This window comes from Staurois parvus, unplaced genomic scaffold (genome assembly GCF_062004578.1).
Source record: "Staurois parvus isolate SC_StPar_1 unplaced genomic scaffold, SC_StPar_1.0 ptg000973l, whole genome shotgun sequence".
In the NCBI taxonomy this organism is placed as follows: domain Eukaryota; kingdom Metazoa; phylum Chordata; class Amphibia; order Anura; family Ranidae; genus Staurois; species Staurois parvus.
In genome coordinates this window covers 1,193,611-1,215,166 of record NW_028318769.1, presented here as the reverse complement: position 1 = coordinate 1,215,166, position 21,556 = coordinate 1,193,611, and the positions used below count along the sequence as shown (strand labels likewise).

Genomic DNA, 21,556 nt, shown 5'->3' with positions numbered 1-21,556 from the left:
AGCGGCCGGCCCGGTATTCTGACACGGCCGCGGTGGAAATACCGGACCGGCCGCTCCATATTCGCTCTATAAGACGCACTGGCATTTCACCCCCAGTTTTGGGGAAGAAAAAGTGCGTCTTATACGGCGAAAAATACGGTAGTTGGGTGATTTAAAAACATTTTTTGTGGTGACTCTAATACAGTGTGGACTTTAATTAAAAATCTTTTTGGACATTTATGGACACTTTTTTTGCATAATTTTTATTCAATACTTTTTTCTTATATTCACTTTGTATTATTTACTTAATTAGCGCATTCCTTTTATTTATTTGTTTAAGCAAAAGATTTGTTGTTTTTTTGAGTGGGGAATTTGCTGCTTTTGGATTTAGAGGGTGTGGCGCTTTTTCTTAAAAACATTTTAATGTAACACACTTGCTGCAGAATAAATTACACAGATCCAAAAAAAAACAATTTCTGACCTTTATTCCCTGGCAATAGCTGGACTAGCTCATGTGAACCCGGTGTGTTCAGGTGATGTTTTCTCAGGATGCGATCAATCACTGCTGGAGCTTTTTCCTGGCTGTTGATCTGAAATGGCAACACAAAGGGCTCATCTTAAAAAAAAAAATAATAATTAAATAAGTTTCTAATTTTCCCGCAGCACCCAATCAGATTCTTAGCATTATGGTGGCCATACATATAATGATCCAATCAAACGATTCTTCACAGAATTAGACAATTTAATGGAATCTATGAAATTGAAAAGACGGTTAAAGTGGTTCTAAAGCCCGAAGGTTTTTCACCTTAATGCATTTTATGCGTTAAGGTGAAATACCTTCTGTGCTGCAGCTCCCCCCCAGCCCCCCTAGCCCCCCTAGTCCCCCTTTTTCTTACCCGAGCCAGATCCGATCCAGCGATGTGCATGAGAGCAGCGGCTCTGGCCGATGTCTCCCTTCTCATTGGGCAGATTGATAGCAGTGGGAGCCATTGGCATTCAAATGCTGTGACAAAGCAGGGTGGGGCCAAACCACCCGCTCTGTGTCACTGGACACAAACAGGGCAGCTTGGGAGCGAGCCTGCATGGGTGCCCCCATGGACCGTGGCTTTCCATGGGGGCACCAGTCGAAGAGCAGGGGCCAGGAGCGCCGGCAGGGGACTCCAGAAGAGGAAGATTGTGGCTTCTCTGTGCAAAACCACTGCACAGAGCAGGTAAGTATAGACATGTTTGTTATTTTAATTAAAAAAAAAAATAAAGGGTTTAATATCACTTTAAGGATCTATTTATTAAGAAAAAAAAATGATAGACAAATGTCACAAACATTCACCCAGGAATCATGAATTCTGAGCATATTGTGCTTAATATGTTTATTTCCTATGATCGTCATCCCCATCTAGTGGCCATAAAGCATTTTTTTCCCTGAAATATCTCAATCAGGAAAGTACCACAAATATGGCCGCTAGATGGCGCTGACAATCATAGGAAATCAGTATGTTGAGGAACTTCAGTCCCCCAAAATACTGGTCCTGCCCCTCTTTTCCCTTACCACTATCGTGTGAGCAGATGTACCGGGGGGGGGGGGGGGGGGTTGCCTGCTCTTTGGAATCCAGCAGAGACCTGTGGCACACCTGTGCATACAAAGGGATTAATAATGCATGCACAGACACGCTAGTATCTGGGACTTTGACACCTGCAGTGTATGTGCATAGGCACAGGAAACCCCCATGCGTGTGTAGGTGTGCCAGGTCCCAAAGACATGCATAATCTGCGTATGTGCGGAATATTGTGGCATGCATGTGCCTGTCAGCAGAACAGTTTCCTGATTTGCATTATGTAGACATCTCTGGAGTAGGGGCGTATTTACCACAAGGCAAACAAGGCATTTGCCTAGGGAAGCATTTCTTAGGGGGGCAGCCCCGCGTAAGAAGGGACATGAGGATAAGGTGGGATCCGAGAGAGGCTGCGGGCTGCTTGATGGTGTATGCAGAGTCCGATTGTCCTTCCCGGGGATGGCCAGAGATGTGAAGGTGGGTGTCTTTCACTCTATCACCAGTGGGGGAGTGTTAGTGGAAGGCTTTCTCGGGTGGGGAGGGGGGATGGGGCAAGGATGTTGTTGGTCACTGTTAGGCTCTCACCGCGGTGGGGGTTCTGGTATTGGTTGGTGTCAGGCTCTCTCCATGGAGGGGGGTCTGGTGTTGGTTGGTGTCAGGATCTCTCCGCGGAGGGGGGTCTGGTGTTGGTTGGTGTCAGGCTCTCTCAGCGGTGGGGGGTCTGGTGTTGGTTGGTGTCAGGCTCTCTCCGCGGGGGGGGGGGGGGGGTCTGGTGTTGGTTGGTGTCAGGCTCTCTCTGTGGTGGGGGGGTCTGGTGCTGGTTGGTGTCAGGCTCTCTCCAAGGGGGGTGTCTGGTGTTGGTTGCTGTCAGGCTCTCTCTGCATTGGGGGGTCTGGTGTTGGTTGGTGTCAGGCTCTCTCCGTGGGGGGCGGGGGGTCTGGTGTTAGGCTCTCTCCGCGGTGGGAGGGAGGTCTGGTGTTGGTTGGTGTCAGGCTCTAGCTGCGGGGGGGGGGGGGGGGATGTCTGGTGTTGGTTGCTGTCAGGCTCTGTCTGCGGTGGGGGGTTTGGTGTTGGTTGGTGTCAGACTCTCTCCGTGGTGGGAGGGGGGTCTGGTGTTGGTTGGTGTCAGGCCCTCTCCACGGGGGGGGGTCTGGTGTTGGTTGGTGTCAGGCTTTCTCTGTGGTGGGGGGGGGGGTCTGGTGTTGGTTGGTGTCAGGCTCTTTCCGCAGGGGGGGTCTGGTGTTGGTTGGTGTCAGGCTCTCTCCACGGGAGGAGGGGGGGGGTCTGGTGTTGGTTGGTGTCAGACTCTCTCCGTGGTGGGAGGGGGGTCTGGTGTTGGTTGGTGTCAGGCCCTCTCCACGGGGGTGTCTGGTGTTGGTTGGTGTCAGGCTATCTCCGCGGGGGGGGGGGTCTGGTGTTGGTTGGTGTCAGGCTCTCTCTGTGGTGGGGGGGTCTGGTGCTGGTTGGTGTCAGGCTCTCTCCAAGGGGGGTGTCTGGTGTTGGTTGCTGTCAGGCTCTCTCTGCATTGGGGGGGTCTGGTGTTGGTTGGTGTCAGGCTCTCTCCGTGGGGGGCGGGGGGTCTGGTGTTAGGCTCTCTCCGCGGTGGGAGGGAGGTCTGGTGTTGGTTGGTGTCAGGCTCTCGCCGGGGGGGGGGGGGGGGGGGGGGATGTCTGGTGTTGGTTGCTGTCAGGCTCTCTCTGCGGTGGGGGGTTTGGTGTTGGTTGGTGTCAGGCTCTTTCCACGGTGCGGGGGGGGTCTGGTGTTGGTTGGTGTCAGGCTCTTTCCGCAGTGGGATGGGTGTCTGCTGTTGGTTGGTGTCAGGCTCTCTCTGCGGGAAGGGGGGGTCTGGTGTTGGTTGGTGTCAGACTCTCTCTGTGGTGGGGGGGGGGGTCTGGTCTTTGTTGGTGTCATGCTCTCCGTGGGGGGGTGTCTGCTGTTTGTTGGTGTCAGGCTCTCTCTGCGGAGGGGTGTCTGGTGTTGGTTGGTGTCAGAATCTCTCCGTGGGGGAGGGGTCTGGTGTTGGTTGGTGTCATGCTCTCTCTGCAGGGGAGGGGTCTGGTGTTGGTTGGTGTCAGACTCTCTCTGCAGTGGGGGGGGGTCTGGTCTTGGTTGGTGTCATGCTCTCTCCGTGGGTGGGTGTCTGCTGTTGGTTGGTGTCAGCCTCTCTCTGTGGGGGGGTGTCTAGTGTTGGTGTCAGGCCCTCTCCGCTGGGGAGGAGGGGGGCGTCCAATTTTTGTGTAGCCTAGTGCAGCACAAAGCCTAAATACACCACTGCATTCTCTCCTGGAAAAGAAAGAACTAAAAAGCACTAAAGAGGTCATAAATCATTAAAAAAAAAAAAAAGGTAATAATCTCCAATTATTGAAGCCATTTTATTATTGGCTGAAGGTGCCCTTTAAACAAAATACAATCTACATTTGTTATGGCCGAGTGAATGCTTGTAGCATTCGTGCACCAAATATTTTCATATCTAGACCCCATACTGAGTCATTGATCAATTTGCCAAAAACCAACTTTGATTGGTCCAATTGTAGAGAAGTAGATAGACTGATATGCTGTGTTAGATGTAGGTATCTTCCAATCCTGATCCTACTCTTCTCCCAGACAGTAAACTGAATGACAATACAATCATACTGTAAAATCGCTGTGTGTATGGCCACCATTAGAGATAGAGAAGGATTAGATTGGCCAATGCCCATTGAATCATACTTTCCAGTTGAGTTCTCATGGCAGGCCACTTCAGGAAGGAGCTGCAATGCCAAGCTGAAGTGGGAAACCCAAACCGCAGATCTTTAGACATTTTGGAACACAGGGTTCCGTGTCGGTGTGGAAGTCACAATTGCGCACTCACCCGCACACTTTTGTAAACACTGGTTTCCTCTGCCGGCGCCACTCGTGCGCGAATGATGCGGTGATCTTCAGCGGGATCTGGGATTTTGCCTGGCTCCGCGATGGGTTCCGCAGAGGAGCTGTGTTGAACGGTGGTGAACGGGCTGCCGCAGGAGGCGGAGCGTCGGTGCGTGCGTCCAGCAACAGCTGGTGTCAGAAACCCCTTAGGAGACGGCTTGGGGGAGCTTTGTACGTCCAGCGCCGGGACAGAGGGGCTTCTCTGCTGCTGTTGTGGGAAAAGTTGTGTAAGATCGAGTCACCAACACATAAATGTGAACAATCAACTGAATGTAGAAGTAGATTTTGAGCCCGGGGTGACGTCTTAGGCTGCCTTCTACCCTTCCTACTCTTTCCAAGTGGGAGGCGCAATAGTAATAACTACGCTGTAGAGGTCACATTGTCTCCATTTTCTGCAATAGAAATCAAATGCTTCATGGCTGGACCCACTTCTGTGTTAGGTTTTTTTTTTTCAATGCATATTAGAGCAGATCTTCACCCCCCCCCCCCAATTATTTTTTAACCCCGCTTACCGGGTTATACACAATTCAGATATTCACCCACCCAGAGGATCCAGCATTGACCTGCTGAGATCCTCCTCTCTACTGCCACCGCTCTGGTCCCAGGCCGCCAAGTCGGTTCACCCCCAGTGTCAGAATGTCCGCCACAGTCCCGCTATAAGTCGCTGATCGCCGCCATTACTAGTTGAAAAAAGAAATTCAAGCATACAGTCTATACCGCCATTTGTAAACGCCGTAACTTTCACGTAAACCAATAAATTTACACGTATTGGGATTTTTTTTTAGCAAAGACATGGAGCAGAATACATTTGGCCCAAATTTATGATGAAATTTGATTTTTTTATTTTTTTTACTGGACATGTTTAACCATTTGCCGCCCTATGGCCGAAGGGAGGGTGGCAAATGTCATCAGCATTCCGGGTGGACGCCATATGGCGTTCTCCCGCACATGCACAGATTGCGCTCCTGCAGAGCGGCGCAATCTGTCACCGGCCGTGTACCTCGGACACGGCCGATGACAGATCTGAGTATCGGCCCCTGTTGCCCGTACCATGTAACCTGCTGTGACCAATCACAGCAGGTCACATGACAGTTGTATACTTCATTCATGCCATCCATTGTATACTAGTGTCTAGCTGTGAATGGTCACAGCTAATCACATGCACATGTCATGTGATTAGCTGTGGCCAAATCACAGCTAAGCACAAAAAAAAAAAAAAAACCCTGAATGAATTGATGTCATTCAGGTAAATGCTTGCTTATAGCAAAGTAATTCTTTGCTATAGGCAAATTGTGTAAAAAAAAGAAAAAAGAAAAAAAAGATCACTTCCCCTAAGCAGTACAATGTTACTATGGTAACATTGTACTACTTTGGTCATAGTGAAATATGAAAAAAAAATCTTAAAAAAGATTTAATAAAAAATAAAAAAAAAAAAAAATTTTTTTTTTTTTCATACGGTCACCAGTCAGTGTCCCTGATCACCGCCATGCCAGTTATATGATGACGCTGTACTGCACTGGTGACAATATGTTAAAAAAAAAAATAGTGAAACAAATTTTAATTTTTTCATTTTCCAAAAAATGACAAAAAAAATACAACTTCAAAAAAACTCGCCATTCCTCTTATGAAGTACATCGGACTGTCTACTCTGCAAAAAGGGGTCATTTGGGGATATCTGTAATGTTCTGACATTCTTGGACCTCAAGAAATTAGATTGGCCGTCAGTACTTCAGGATTGATCAATATTCAGATCTATACCATAGTTTGTGAACTCTATAACTTTCCTACAAACTAAATAATACATCCTAATTTGGGTTATTTTCACCAAAGACATGTAGCAGAATACATCTCGGCCTACATTTATGAAGAACAATTATTTATTTGTAAACTTTTATAACAGAAACAAAGAAAAACGTGTTTTTTTTTCAACATTTTTGGTCTTTTTTTTTGTTAATTTAGCAAAAAATAAAAACCCCAGCGGTGATTAAATACCACCAAAAGAAAGCTCTAGTTGTGTGAAGAAAATGATAACATTTTAGTTTGGGTACAATGTTGTATGACCGCGCAATTGTCATTCAAAGCGTGAGAGCGCTGAAAACTGGCCTGGGCAGGAAGGTGTAAAATTGCCCGGTATTGAATTGGTTAATAGCAAAAAGTAAAAAATATTTTTTTTTTCAAAATTGTCAGACAGGCGATCAAATACCACCAAAAGAAAGCTCTATTTGTGGGAAAAAAAGGATGTAAATTTCATTTGGGTGCAGCGTTACATGACGGCACAATTGTCAGTTAATGTAACGCAGCGCCGTAACGCAAAAAATGGCCTGGTCAGGAAGGGGGGGAGGGAGGGGTAAATCCTTAGGAGGACAAGGGGTTAATATCACTTTAAACATGTTGAAAAATGTTCCAGTGATCAGCTGCCGCCACTGATCAATGTATTCTGACAATTTCCCCTTCTTGCGGAGTTTCCTCCATCCACCTTGTTTGTAAAGGAATGAAGAAAACACAGCATCTGCGCTCAAATCGGAACTGCCCGGGTTCACACTGACGCGGTCCAGAATTCTCAGCGTTTTCTGTGCGAATTCCGCACCGCATCAGAATCGCACCCCGTTCATGTGAACCGCTGCGGGTGTGTATGTTAAATTAACCAGACCCCGAAATCTGTCCGCAAAACGCGGTGCGATGTGCAGAATCGTATCACATAGGTGTGAATACCCATGTAGAGCGGACTAGAAAAAGGGTCCTGCACCTTTTTGGTGCGGTGCGATTAGAGCCATACAAAATGTACGACTCCGATCGCACCGCACACAAAACACATGTGATCTGCACAGGAATGCGGTGCGGTTCCTGTGCAATCACATGCGATATACCGCACCGCATATATGTGAACCCGGGCTCACTCACCTTACCATGATTCCAGAGAACACCACACAAGTCACCAGCATATGTCCACAATGGACAAATATGACTGTCGGCTGCAAGACTGGCCAAGAGTTAGAAAGCCAAACATCTCTCTGCTGGTGGATCCCCTCCCAGGGGCGGACTGACAACTCATGGGGCCCCTGGGCAATAGGGGAGAATGGGGCCCCTGCAGGGGCGGACTGACCATTTGGAAACTCGGGCACCGCCCGAGGGCCCGGGGTCAGTAGGGGGCCCCATGAGATGCCCCTGGTACCTTTTTCATAGGCTTTTTTGAGTTTGGGCAAGGACACGGGGCCCCATGATCCCCTATTGCCCGGGGGCCCCATGAGTTGTCAGTCCGCCCCTGGGCCCGTGTCCTTGCCCAAACTCAAAACAACCTATGAAAAAGGTACCAGGGACATCTCATGGGGCCCCCTACTGACCCCGGGCCCTCGGGCAGTGCCTGAGTTTCCAAATGGTCAGTGTCCTCCCTCTCACCTACTGGGGTTTTCTTTTACAATAACTAGGATCGGATAAAACAATGGCTGGCCGGGCAGAACACACGTAAAGGAAAAACATCAATACCGCTGTGAGGCCGGGCGCCATGAGTCGGTCAGAGGGCACATCCCAAGACACCAAGTGCATGCTGGATCCGAATGGAGCAACAATGGAAGCCAAAAGACTGCAGAGACAAAAGGAAGCAGGAGTGTTATACATTGCATATCGGAAATAACCCCACAAATATATTCGCCTCCTCATTACAGAGAATGTGGTGGCTAAAGGACAAGTTCACCTTTTGTAACATTTTATGAGAATTACCGTATTCATATTTTCATACAGTTTGTGCGTTTTATAGCGCTGCACTTTTAGACACCTTTTGTAACATGTTACATGTTCGACCCATATTCAGGGTGTAACATGTTATGAATGGATCAGCCCCCGCTCCCAGGGCTGCTGTTAGAAACCACAGGGCCCCATACATCAAACTTGACAGCCACCCCCCCCCCCAAAAAAAAACAAATAAATAAAAGGAACCAGTTATGAATGAACACAGCAAGTAATCAGTGCTGATCGCTCATTGTGTTCATTCAGGAAAGGAAGGGGCTGGTAAATGTGACATATATACTGGAACCTTCCTCCACTCACCATCTAGAAGGATCCTATTGTCCTAGTGCCTGCATGTGCCGGAGGGAGGGAAAGGAGGGTAGCCGGCAGCACTGTGGGGGTGGGGGGGGACTGGGCAGCAGGGGGAAACATATGGTGCACAAGGAGGGTCATAGGCATGACGGAGGGGCAATTACCAGAACTGATCCCCTGTATGGCTCTCTGTCTGCAGCAGCTGAAAGCCGATGGAAGGGAGAGAAGTTGGCTTTCTGCTGCTGCAGAAACAGCCATACAGGGGATCAGTTTTGGTAATTGCCCCTCCGCTGTTTTGATCACCCTCCCTGCCCACATCTGATTCACCCAGCTGCCTGGGCCCCCCTGCTGGCTTGGGCCCCCTACAGGAGGACTGGTGGTACCCCCTTATCCACAGCCCTGCCCGCTCCTCCCCACTGTGGCAGCTAGGGGGCGATCTTCTCCTCCCCGCTAGCTGCTCGGCCACGTCAATCATTCACGGTGTTCTGTGCAGGAATGAACTACAAGTCCCGGCAACCTTAGCATGGAGCGCCGTGGTAGTTCATTGATTCATCCTGTCAATATATCTGCTGGTTCGTACATCCCGTACAGAGAAGCAGATATACTGACAGGTCTACAGAAGACCTGCATGGCACCAGCCATCTGCTGATTGCCGGTGCAACGCTTTGCAGGCTCCAGAAACAAAAAATATTAATGCACATTGTGTTACCTGCAAAAAAAGAGCATTTATTTGTTTTTGGAAAAAAGGTGAACCTCCCCTTTAATCCCTACCATCCCGACCATTCTCACCTTCTCCCCTGGCCAGGTTTTGTGCCTCTTGATTGGTCAGTCAGGCAATGACGTCATCCCGCACACTAGATTCTGTCATTCTGGTACAGGCCAAGTAACACAAGCATGTGCATGTGCAGCTCAATGTGCATTTCATAGAAGACTGTGAGCAGGCAAGTATGTGTTCACTATTGCAGATGTGATATAGCATATCTCTTCTGTAAGTGTCAGTTTTTTACGAGTCAAGTGAACTAAGTACAAAATTTACTGAAATATAGATCATTCCTGCATTACACAACATAGAAATGGGGCAGCACAGTTGCTAAATGGTTAGCACTTCTGCCTGGCAGTACGCAGGTCATTGGTTCGAATCCCAACCACACCACCACCTGCCTGAAGTTTGCATGTTCTCCCTGTGCCTGTGTGGGCTTCCTCCAGGCACTCCAAAGACATGCTGGTAGGTTAATTGGCTCCTGTCTAAATTGGCTCTAGTATATGAATGTGAGTTAGGGACCTTAGATTGTACACCCCTTGAGGGTTTGGGACTGATGTGAATGTACAAGTCACACCCACCTCCCCCTGACAGATAATACAGGGAGACGTCTCCCCATACTGTCAGATTTGAAAAGTGTGGAAGTGCGGGGCTCCGGGACTTCCATGAGTGAATGAACTGCAAGTACTGGTAGCCTTAGCGGCTCTTGGCTTGAAGTTTTCAATGAACCACCACGGCACTGTGGAGCATCCTGGTAGTTCATTGAAGCTTCCTGTCACCATATCTGCTTGACTGTACATCTCGTATGGCAAGCAGATATTCTGACAGGTCTGCAGGAGACCTGTATGGCATCAGCGATCTACTGATCACAGGTGCAATGCTTTCCAGTCTCCTGTAGACAAAAATAATAAATGCACATTTTTTATCTGCAAAATAATGTGCATCTATTATTTTTGTCCAAAAAGTTAACTTATCCTTTAACCACCTCCCGTCCAGCCGTTATCTATAGACGGTGGCAGTGCAGGGTCAGGTGGCCGTTTATAGATAGCCTCCCTGCTTGTGCGCGCTCCCTGGGAGTGCACAGCACTGCGATCCGCTGCCCGCTGTGTTTTCTGGACACAGTGGAACACCGATCGTTGTACGGGACCTCTGTGTGAGGTCACGATTATGTAACACTGTTCAACAAATTTTTATTTTTTGCCAGTTTTGGAAACAAAAGGATCCATTTCTTAATGAATTTCACATTCTGAGTTCAAATATAACAAAGAAATTTGTCAATTGGCTCTAGTTTTTCTGTAAACGGAAAGTTTTCTACTATAGGCGTAATGACTACATAATGCACAATAATTATATAGATAGATGTCTTTCCACAAATATAAAGCAAGTGATATTGACTACATAACAAAGCCTAAATGGCATAATATATTGCATAGGATTACCAAGAAAAATTATAGCCATAAGCTAAGTTGAATCATTTTAATACTTAGGATTCTCACTAGTTTTGTCTTCAGTTTGTGTCGGTTTTGCTTCTCTTGGCTTTTCTCTTGTATTCGAGGAAAGGGCTATCTCTTACAACTGCACGTGACTACACGCTTCAGGTTCTTCCTCACTTGACTCAACCACGAAGGATTCTGGTGCTTTAGGAATTGGTAGCCCCTCTCCATGAGGAACTGGACGTATTGCCGATGGAATATTTGGATAGTGCACAGATAACTTTTTCTTCTTATTTAGCCCTTTTACAATTGGAGGCACCATACAAAAGTAACAATTACTAACATGATCTGTTGGCTCTCTCCAAATCATTGGCACAGCGAAAGGCATAGATGCCTTTTTTCCATTCAACCATTGCTCCAGTGCCGTCCCACAAGAATTGCAGCATATATGTGGTGCCCAGCTCTTGTCCTGGTCTCCTATCTTGCAGCGAAAATACAAGTTGTAGGCTTTCTTAATCATTGCTGTTATCCTCCTTTTTTGTGAGATAAAAGTTATTTCACCGCAGATATAGCAGAAATTATCTACTTTACTCACACAAGTTCGAGGCATTACTGAGTAGCCTATATAAGCATAAAACGAAATGTAAAGACGCTGTCGAACTCCAATCAGCTACAGATACTGCAGCTTTTATGCAGTGAAGTGATGCAATTAAAGGCTAATATTGCATCATCTCAGTATACATGCAATTTTCTATTGGTCACCAGTATCAATTGCGCAATATGCAGCTGAAGTTGCATCATAATTTTGAATGGCTTACGTCATTAGATGGGTGAATATATCATGGAAACTAGAGCCAATCAACATTTTTTAGGGTCATTTTCGTTTTCAGCACCCCAAAATTATGTAAGATTAGCTAATTTTATGCCCAAAACTTTTTACCTGTTGAACAGTGTAATCACTGATTGGCCAATCAGTGATCACATGAATAGTAGTAAGCAAGATGTCACTTCTGACATCATTGCTTACTACGTGTGAAATCTGTGAATGATCACAGAGATCACATGGCACAAGGCTATTCACAACAGCCTTGTACCATGTGACAAGCTGTGACCAATCACAGCTCACACATTATTTCTCAACAGCTGCAAGAAGGCAGCCAGAGAGAAGGAGAAATTATTGCTTTTACAGCCTTTACGGGTGCAAAAGCAATCAGTGCAAAAAAATAAAATTCTTCATCACCCCCCACAAGTAGTACAGTGTCACTATGGTGACATTGTACTGCTAGGGTGACAGTATGTAAAACAAAAAAAATAAAATAAAAATGTAAAAAATACATTTTTTAAAATGATAATTTTTGGTTATAAACTAATTTGGGTTATTCTAAAAAGATAACTGAATACATTTTGGCCAATATTTATGATGAAATATAATTTCTTTGCAAAATTTTATAAGAAAAACACTTTAAAAAAAATTTGGGACTTTTCCATTTTATATAGCAAAAAAATAAAATAAAAATCCCAGTGGTGAATAGATACCACCAAAATAAAGCTTTATCTGTCTCAAACAAATGCTAAAAAATTCATATGGGTACAGTGTTGCATGACCGCGCAATTGTCATTCAAAGTGTGATAGCACTGAAAGCTGAAAATTGGCCTGGACTGGAAGGGGGTGAAAGTGTCCGGACTGGAAGTGGTTAAGTTATTTGAGCTGCACTGCAACCACGAGCCCAACACATAGGTCACAGATGTGGCACATTAGTTACATTTTAAATTGGCCTTTGGCAAAGAAAAAAAAAAAAAGCCAGTGCTCTGCTGCCCTCTATAAGGGGGTCTACCGCGAATCGCTTTTTGAGGCTCCATTCACACCAATGCGTTTTTTTACTGCTTTTTGCAGAAACGCACTACAGTCCATTCAGTGTGGTTTCCTATGAAACATGTACACATTTATGCTTTTTTTGAGCTGCTGCGTTTTTGGAAAGGGTCAGGGACTTTTTTAAAAGCAAAAAGCAGTGTTTCTGCTACAATAGAGTTCAATAGTAAATCTGCTGAAATGCTTGGTAGTGCGTTTTTGCCGCAATTTTGCGTCGCTTTGCAATTCCACAAAAAATTTTCCACATAAAAAAAAAAAGAGCTGAACAAAACACAAAATGTGGAACAAATGTGTGTAAAAAAACGCAAAACGAACTGCGAAAATCACTGCAAAATGGGCCAAAAGCAAACGGCATAGGTGTGAACAGAGCCTAACACCCCGGTCACATCGGGTGCGATTTGGCATGCGATTTGCATGCCATGCGACTTGCAAATCGTATGCCAAGTCGCACCCTATTGTCTGCAATTGGAGCAGTCATATCGGTGCGGTTCTGACTTGGTCGGAGCCACACTGATTTCTAAAGTAGTACATGCATTACTTTTGGTGCCATTTGCATAGACATCTGTGTCAGATGCAGGGGTGGACTGACAACTCATGGGGCCCCCGGGCAATAGGGGATCATGGGGCCCCTGTGTCCTTGCCCAAACTCAAAAAAGCCCATGAAAAAGGTACCAGGGGCATCTCATGGGGCCCCCTACTGACCCCGGGCCCTCGGGCAGTGCCCGAGTTTCCAAATGGTCAGTCTGCCCCTGGTCAGATGTCTTGCAAATCGCACCTGAAATCGGTGGTTCCCCCGACTTTGAAATTGTGCGACCTCACTGTAAGTCGCACAATTTCAAAGTTGGGCTTGATGTGACCGGAGGCTTAGAGACCGCAGCAGTGTGAACTTAGCCGTACTCAATGATCTAGAGAGCCGTGCAAACTGCAAGTGCTCAGTGTGTGCTGCTTGCTTAGCTCAGTAGTGGCTGCGTGGTATGTGGCCTCCATCTCTAGCTAAGCTCAGTAGTGGCTGCTCCAGGCCATGCAAATTGCACGCATGTGCGGTATGTGGTCTCTATCTCTGGCTGAGCTCAGTAGTGGCTGCTCCAGGCCAGGCAAATTGCACGCATGTGTGGTACGTGGTCTCTATCTGCGCTCAGTAGTGGCTGCGTGGTACATGGTCTCCATTTCTAGCTGAGCTCAGTAGTGGCTGCGCGGTACATGGTTTCCATTTCTAGCTGAGCTCAGTAGTGGCTGCTCCAAGCCATGCAAATTGCGTGCAAGTGCAGTACGTGGTTTACATCTCTGGCTGAGCTCAGTAGTGGCTGCACGGTACATGGTTTCCGTTTCTAGCTGAGCTCAGTAGTGGCTGCTCCAGGCCATGCAAATTGCACGCATGTGCGGTATGTGGTCTCCATCTCTAGCTGAGCTCAGTAGTGGCTGCTCCAGGCCATGCAAATTGCGCGCAATGTGTGCAATTTGTATGGCCTGGAGCAGCCACTACTAGAGCTGGGGGGGGCACACTTGGCATGCATGCAGTGTGAATGGCCGGGGGGGGGGGGCGCATTATTGTGATGATCAGCTGATCCTGCAAATGGCAGAATGGTATTAGGGCAGGTATCATGGTGAGTAGTTTCTGTAGGGAGGCTCTCCAACAGCTGCGTCTGTAATGGGAGGACATCCAACATCACAGCAGGAGGAGTTCTGGTACATTCTATTCATTGGATATAGAAATCACACCGGGGTATGTTTGGAAAACCGTCCTGAAGGTAAATTTACACTTTAAGAAAACAATATCATTGACACCGAGAGCGCTATGAATGCGGATACCCATCATTTACTCACTCAGTGCAGTGTGTGATGACCACTGTGGGCTTCACTGGGGTCACTGCCGGCGTGTCCTGCGTTGGCTCAATGTCACATGACAGTCGATAACTGCAGAAGAAATCAAATGTGCAGCAGTCACATGACAAGATCACACAAAATCCTGTAACAGGCAAAAGCAACCAATTAGAATCCTACTTTTATTTAAAAAGGACCCGGCATCAGATTCCTTTATTCTGCATTACAGTGAATGTTAGGTATGTTATGCTTCACTACCTACAGACAGCACAGTGGCTGAGAGCTCATGCGCAGAATGAAAAAAAAAAATGGTTTCATTTCAGTTCTCGAAGTTATTAATGTAGTTTAGTTGCATTCGTACCAAAATTTGTTTAGTTTAGTTTTGACCCATTTATTCATTTTCAACCGGATTTAAATTTTTCCAATGTAATTTGAAACAAAAGTATTGCATCGCTCCAAATTCATTGTGAAGAATGGCTGGTTCTATTCTATTTGAAGTTTGAATTTTCGGAACACAGCTATATTCTATTATTTTTTTATTCTATTCCTTTATTTTCTATTCTATTTTTGATTTAGTTGAGGACTTAATCGTCCAGTGCTTATCTGTTCCTGTCCTAATTTATGATGCTGGCCAGCCCTGGAATCTGCGCACACTGGAAGAGACTCACGCTGACACACAAGTTCAGTCTATGAACACTTCTAGTTTATTATAATGAGAAAGTGAGCTTATATATGCAAAATGATGCGAGAGTCATGTGACAACAGCATAAGCATTATATTAGTCTTTGATTGGTCATTTCCACACGAAAACAATCTCCATCATGGTATAGGTGTGATCTTCTTCCAGGCCTTATCTCATAGGAAAACATTCTTTTGTCTTCCAAATCACACGGTGGGAGGGGTCTGTGCATGTGAGCAGACATTTCTTAAGGATTGCTTATAGTACCACAAAGCCCAGCAGGCAGAAAATATTCACACAACATATGTATTAAAGTTTAAAAGTAAATATGTATAAAAATGTGTATAAAAATAGTGTATATATATATATTCAATAGGAAACGAAATAGGCATTTTACCAAATCCATCACATTTTATTCAGTTCTATTCTTGTCTAAATTCAAATTTCAGAAGATGGCTATATTCCATTTTATTCTATTCTATTCCTTCACTTTCTATTCTAGTCTATTCTATTATTTTCGATTCTATACTGTATTATTCTATTTTTATTCTATTTTATTCAATTCTATTTTTTGGAATTCAAATTTCAGAAGAGGGCTATATTCTATTTTAGTCTATTCTTTTCTATTCCTTTTATTTTCTTTTATATTCCATTTTATCCTATTCTTTTCTATTCAATTTAATTCTGTTCTATTCTTTTCGAAGTTGAAATATCAGAAGATGGCTATGTTCTGTTCTATTACTTTGTTTTCTATTCTGTTTTATTATATTTATTCTTTTCTATTCTAACTTACTCAATTCTAGTCTTTTCGCTATTTGAATTACAGAAGACAGCGATATTCTATTTTATTCTATTCTATTCCTTTAGTGTATTGTTTTATTCTATTCTATTTTAGTCTGTTTTTTTTTATTTTATTCCCTTCTATTCTTTTCGAAATTCGAATTTCTTTATTTTATTCTATTCGAAATTCAGAAGTGAGCTATATTCTTTTATATTCCTTTATTTTTTATTCTATTCTTTTATTTTCTATTCTTTTCAAAATTCGAATTTTCAAAGACAGCTATATTCTAACACTAATACACAGTCTTTTTTCGATTTTGTTTTTGAATTCGTTTCGATTCAAATTCAAATAATTCACTCTTTTAGACAAAATTTAATTTTGCTATTTCAGATTTGTTTAAATTCGTTACTATTGGAACGCAAAAATTGCATCCGAATTTTGATTTGGAATAAAACGAACCGCACAGGTCTAGTTTTCTGTAGGTACTCCAGTTTCCTCCAACACTCCAAAGACTTGCTAGCAGGTTAATTGGTTTCTGCCTAAAGTTAGATTGTCGAGTCATTGAAGGCAGGGACTGATGTAAGTGTACAGCATGTAAAGCGATCCATAAGTTGTGGGCACTGTAAATGCCTGGAATAAATCTACTATCCAGCTGATCTGACCAGCAAGGAAGTAACGCCCTAGACCACAGGTGTCAAGCTGGTGGCCCCCCAGCTGTTGCCAAACTACAAGTCCCATGAGACATTGCAAGACTGACAGTTACAAGCATGACTCCCAAAGGCAGAGGCATGATGGGACTTGTAGTTTCACAACAGCTGGGGGGCCGCCAGTTTGACATCCCTGCCCCAGAAGAATAGACTCAATCCCTGTTGTGATGCAATTTTACATTAATGGCCCATTGACTGGAAGCCTGGAGATGGCTTGGCTCTGGTCCTGCAGGGTAGACTCACCTCTCATCCTCCCTCATTGAGCGCATATTTTGGAACCAGCTGACAAACTGTGGATCAGAAGTGAACCGGTATCCCACACAGACATTTTGCAGGATTCGAATCTGGGAAAGCGACTCAAACTCCTAAAACAGGAACATTGCAATGACAGTTAGGAAATGTAGATGCAACAAAAACACCCCCCCCCCTCCAAATGTCACCTACAGTGCATCCAGAAAGTATTCCCAGTGCTGAACTTTCGCCACATTTTGTCATGTTACAGCCTTATTCCAAAATTAATTAAATTCATTTTTTTTCTTCAACATTCTACAAACAATACCCCATAATGACAACGTGAAAGAAGTTAGTTTTGAAATCTCTGCAATTTATTAAAAATAAAAAACAAAAAAAAAATCTGAAATATAATTTCCTGTAACCATCAATGAGTTTCTTCCACCTCTCTACTGGAATTTTGGAGCGCTCTTCTATCATCAACTGCTCCAGGTCTCTCAGATTGGAAGGATTCCTTTTCCCAACTGCTGTTCTGTGATCTCTCCACAGGAGCTCTATGGGATTGAGATCTGGACTCATTGCTGGCCAGTTCAGTCCTCACCAGCGCTTTGCCTGAAACCATTTCTCAGTGCTTTTTGACGTGTGCTTTGGGTCATTGTCCTGCTGTAAGACCCATGACTTCTGATGGAGACCCAACCTCCTGACACCAGGCACTACATTGCACCCCAGAATTCTTTGGTAGTCTTCAGATTTCATAATGCCATGCACACGGTCAAGACATCCAGTGCCTGAAGCAGCAAAGCAACCCCAAAACATCAGTGACCCCCCACCATGTGTGACTGGAGGGACTGGATTCTTTTTTTTAAAGGACTTATTTATTTTTCTGAAAAGAGTAGAATGATGGGCTTTACCAAAAAGATGTAATTTTCTTTCGTCTGTCCTCAGCACATTCTCCCAAAAGGATTTTGGCTTCCTCAGGTAGTTCTGGCAAACTCCAGTCTGGCTTTTTTATGTTTCTGTGTCATCCGTGGGGTCCTCCTGGATCTCCTGCCATAGCGTCCCTTTTCATTCAGATGACGTATAGTGTGAGCTGACACAGTTGTACCCAGAGCCTGAAGGTCAGTTTGAATTTGTCTGGAAGTTGGTCGAGGTTCTTTTGCCACCATTCAAACAATCCTTCGTTGCAATCTTTTATCAATTTTTCTCTTTCGTCCACATCCAGCTACAGGGCCATGGGCTGTAAACTTCTTGACAATGTTGCGCACAGTGGCCACAGGAACATTAAGATCTCTGGAGATGGATATGAAACCTTGGGATTGTCCATGCTTTTCCACAATTTTTGTTCTCAAATCCTCAGACAATTCTTTGCTGCTCTTTCTCTTCTCCAAGCTCCATGCGGCACACAGACACAAAACAAAAAGGTGGAGTCCATTCTTCACCATTTTAACTGGTTGTTGGTGCAATTTCTATATTGTCAGCACCTGTTTATTGATACAGGTGAGTTTAATTACAAATTACAGGAGCATCTCAAACTTGGAACGCAATTATTTCTTACAGTTTTGAGAAGGTGCCAATAATTGTGTCCAGTCCATTTTTGGGGTTTTGCGTGGAATGTGTCAGATTTGGCTTTTTGTTTCTCCACTTTTTTGTGTCATATTAATACAAACAAAAGAAATAAACATGATAGTGCAGAAACATTTGTAATTGCAACCATTTTCTGGGTGTAGTAGTGCATTATCAGACAGAAATGCAGGGGGCCATGACTGTAGTATATCATTTCTAAAGTAATTTTCAATATTTTTAAATCTGAAGCTGTCATTAAGTACTTGGTGATCCTGCCATGAAGGTGCTTTCCATATGGAAGAAAAATATATTTGAAATATATTTAAAAAATATTCTTCCCAAATATATTGACATATATTGGAAATGCTACAATTTTGGCCATATTCAATATATTTAAAAAAATAAATAAATAAAAATAATTTATATATATATATATATATATATATATATATATATATAATGCATGCTGAAATGCGTTTTTTTATATATTACAAAATATAAAGAAAAATATTTTAAAAAATATATATTTTTAAATATATTCTTCAGATTTTTTTAACATATAAAAAGGTAATTTTAACATTTATTATTACATATATTTGTAAATTCCAAAAATGTAGATTTGTATTTTTAAAGACACAGACAGTATATTTGAAATGTGTTTAAAAATATTTTTCATATACTTTGTATTACAAACATTTGTATTACAACATGCAGTAATATATATATATACATATATATACACATACACACACACACACACACACACTGTCTTGTCTCATGTTATGTCCCCCTTGCTACTGTACAGCGCTGAGCATACCCTTTGGCGCTATATAAATACTGTATAATAATTATATATATATATATATATATATACACACACACACACAGTTGCAAGAAAAAGTATGTGAACCCCTTGGGATTACGTGGAGTTTTGCATGAATTGGGCATAAAATGTGCTCTGAACGTCATCTAAGTCACAACAATAGAAGAACACAGTCTGCTGAACATAATACTACACAAACATTAGATGTTGCCATGGTTTAATTGCACATAACATGTAAACATTCACAGTGCAGGGAGGAAAAAGTATGTGAACCTTTGGACTTAATAACTGGTTTACCCTCCTTTGGCAGCAATAACCTCAACCAAACGTTTCCTGTAGTTGCAGATCAGACCTGCACAACGATCTGGAGAAATTTTGGACCACTCCTCTTCACAAAACTGTTTCAGTGTAGCAATATTCTTGGGATGTCTGGTGTGAATCGCTCTCTTAAGGTCATGCCACAGCATTTCAATCGGGTTGAGGTCAGGACTCTGACTGGGCCACTCCAGAAGGCGTATTCTGTGCTGTTGCAGCCATTGTTTTGTTGAATGACTTGTATGCTTTGGGTCATTGTTCTGTTGCATCACCCATCCTCTGCAGAGCTTCAGTTGGCGGACAGATGGTCGTACGTTTTCCTGCAAAATGTCTTGATAAACTCTGGAATTCATTTTCCCATCAATGACAACAATCCGTCCAGGCCCTGAGGCAGCAAAGCAGCCCCAAACCATGATGCCCCCTCCGCCATGTTTTACAGTGGGGATGAGGTTTTGATGTTGGTGTGCTGTGCCTTTTTTTCTCCACACATAGTGTTGTGTGTTCTTCCCAAACAACTCAATCTTGGTTTCATCTGTCCACAGTATATTTTGCCAGTAGTGCTGTGGAACATCCAGGTGCTCTTTTGCAAACTTCAAATGTGCTGCAATATTCTTTTTGGACAGCAATGGCTTCCTCCGTGGTGTCCTCCCATGTACTCCATTCTTGTTTAATGTTTTCCTTATTGTAGATGTGTCAACAAAAATGTTAGCATGTGCCAGAGATTTCTGTAGGTCTTTAGCTGACACTCTGGGATTCTTCTTTACCTCATGCAGCATTCTGCGCTGTGCTTGCAGTCATTTTTACAGGATGACCAGGCCTAGGGAGAGTAGCAACAGTGCTAAACTTTCTCCATTTGTAGACAGTCTGTCTTACCATGGACACATGAACATCAAGGCTTTTGGAGATACTTTTGTAACCCTTTCCAGCTTCATGCAAGTCCACAATTCTTGATCGTAGGTCTTCTGAGAGCTCTTTTCTGCGTGGCATGGTTCACATCAGACAGTGCTTCTTGAAACCAGTAAACCCAAAACAGGTGTGTGTTTTTTAAGGGCAGGACAGCTGCAAGCAACACATCCAATATCATCACACTGATTGGAGTCAAGGTTGGCTCACTCCTGGCTCCAATTAGCTCTGGGAGAAGTCATTAAGCTAGGGCCTCACATACTTTTTCCTCCCTGCACTGTGAATGTTTGCATGTTATGTACAATTAAACCATGGCAACATCTAATGTTTGTGTAGTATTATGTTCAGCAGACTGTGTTCTTCTATTGTTGTGACTTAGATGACGTTCAGAGCACATTTTATGCCCAATTCATGCAAAACTCCACGTAATCCCAAGGGGTTCACATACTTTTTCTTGCAACTGTGTATATAGAGAGAGAGAGAGAGAGAGAGAGAGAGAGAGAGAGAGAGAGAGAGAGAGAGAGAATATGGGCAAAATTGTAGCATTTCCAATATATGTCGATATATGTGGGAAGAATATTTTGAAAATATAATTCAAAAGTATTTTTCTTCCATATGGGTTGCTCAAGTACTTCCTCTGATGGGGTGACAACGCTCTGTTCCTGCCTCCCAATTGTGCACCTGTGTTGTCACCCTGTCTAATGGGCTTCTGATGGAGACTACGAGTGGCAATTATAATACACCTGACATGGTATACTGTTTTCACCATCAAGAAACCCACCCTGGCAAAATCAAACATTGCCGAAGCTTGTATGAGATTTTAGTAATTGGCTTCAATATATTATTTAAAGCGCAACTTGTTTCTCTCATTCAACATTGACTATTTTTAATCGTTATGCTGCCAGCATTAGTAAATAGATAGGAATAGATATGTATATCATAATTACTTGTTTTAAACTCTTTTTATACCTTTCTTCAGTTACTTCCTGGTTTCTGACCTAGGCAAACAAACAATGTCATACATCTCAGAAGTCTTCTGGAGGGGAGTAGGGGATTTTTCTCATCTAAGCACGCCCTCCTGCTTGTATGCCTGAACTGAAGGCAGATGGATTCCAGGGAGTCTATGCTACATAAATCTCCTGCCCCTACTCAAGATGGCCATGGCCAGAAATTCTAGGGGTGGCTTTTTCAAAATGATT

General features: G+C 43.8%; 1 protein-coding gene across 4 annotated transcripts in view; it reads right to left on the bottom strand.

Moving 5' to 3' along the window:
• Nucleotides 1-21,556, bottom strand: part of RGL2 (ral guanine nucleotide dissociation stimulator like 2) — a 122,865-nt gene that overhangs the window by 13,854 nt on the left and 87,455 nt on the right. For 3 of the 4 annotated variants that reach the window (XM_089657185.1, XM_089657187.1, XM_089657188.1), the window contains 5 exons: nucleotides 16,766-16,887; nucleotides 14,359-14,448; nucleotides 7,920-8,016; nucleotides 4,381-4,644; nucleotides 461-569 (listed from right to left, as the gene is read on the bottom strand). In XM_089657185.1, the coding sequence (XP_089513311.1) occupies nucleotides 461-569; nucleotides 4,381-4,644; nucleotides 7,920-8,016; nucleotides 14,359-14,448; nucleotides 16,766-16,887 (682 nt within the window). The remainder of the gene's footprint in view (nucleotides 1-460; nucleotides 570-4,380; nucleotides 4,645-7,919; nucleotides 8,017-14,358; nucleotides 14,449-16,765; nucleotides 16,888-21,556) is intronic. The other variant, XM_089657186.1, reaches the window with a different exon arrangement.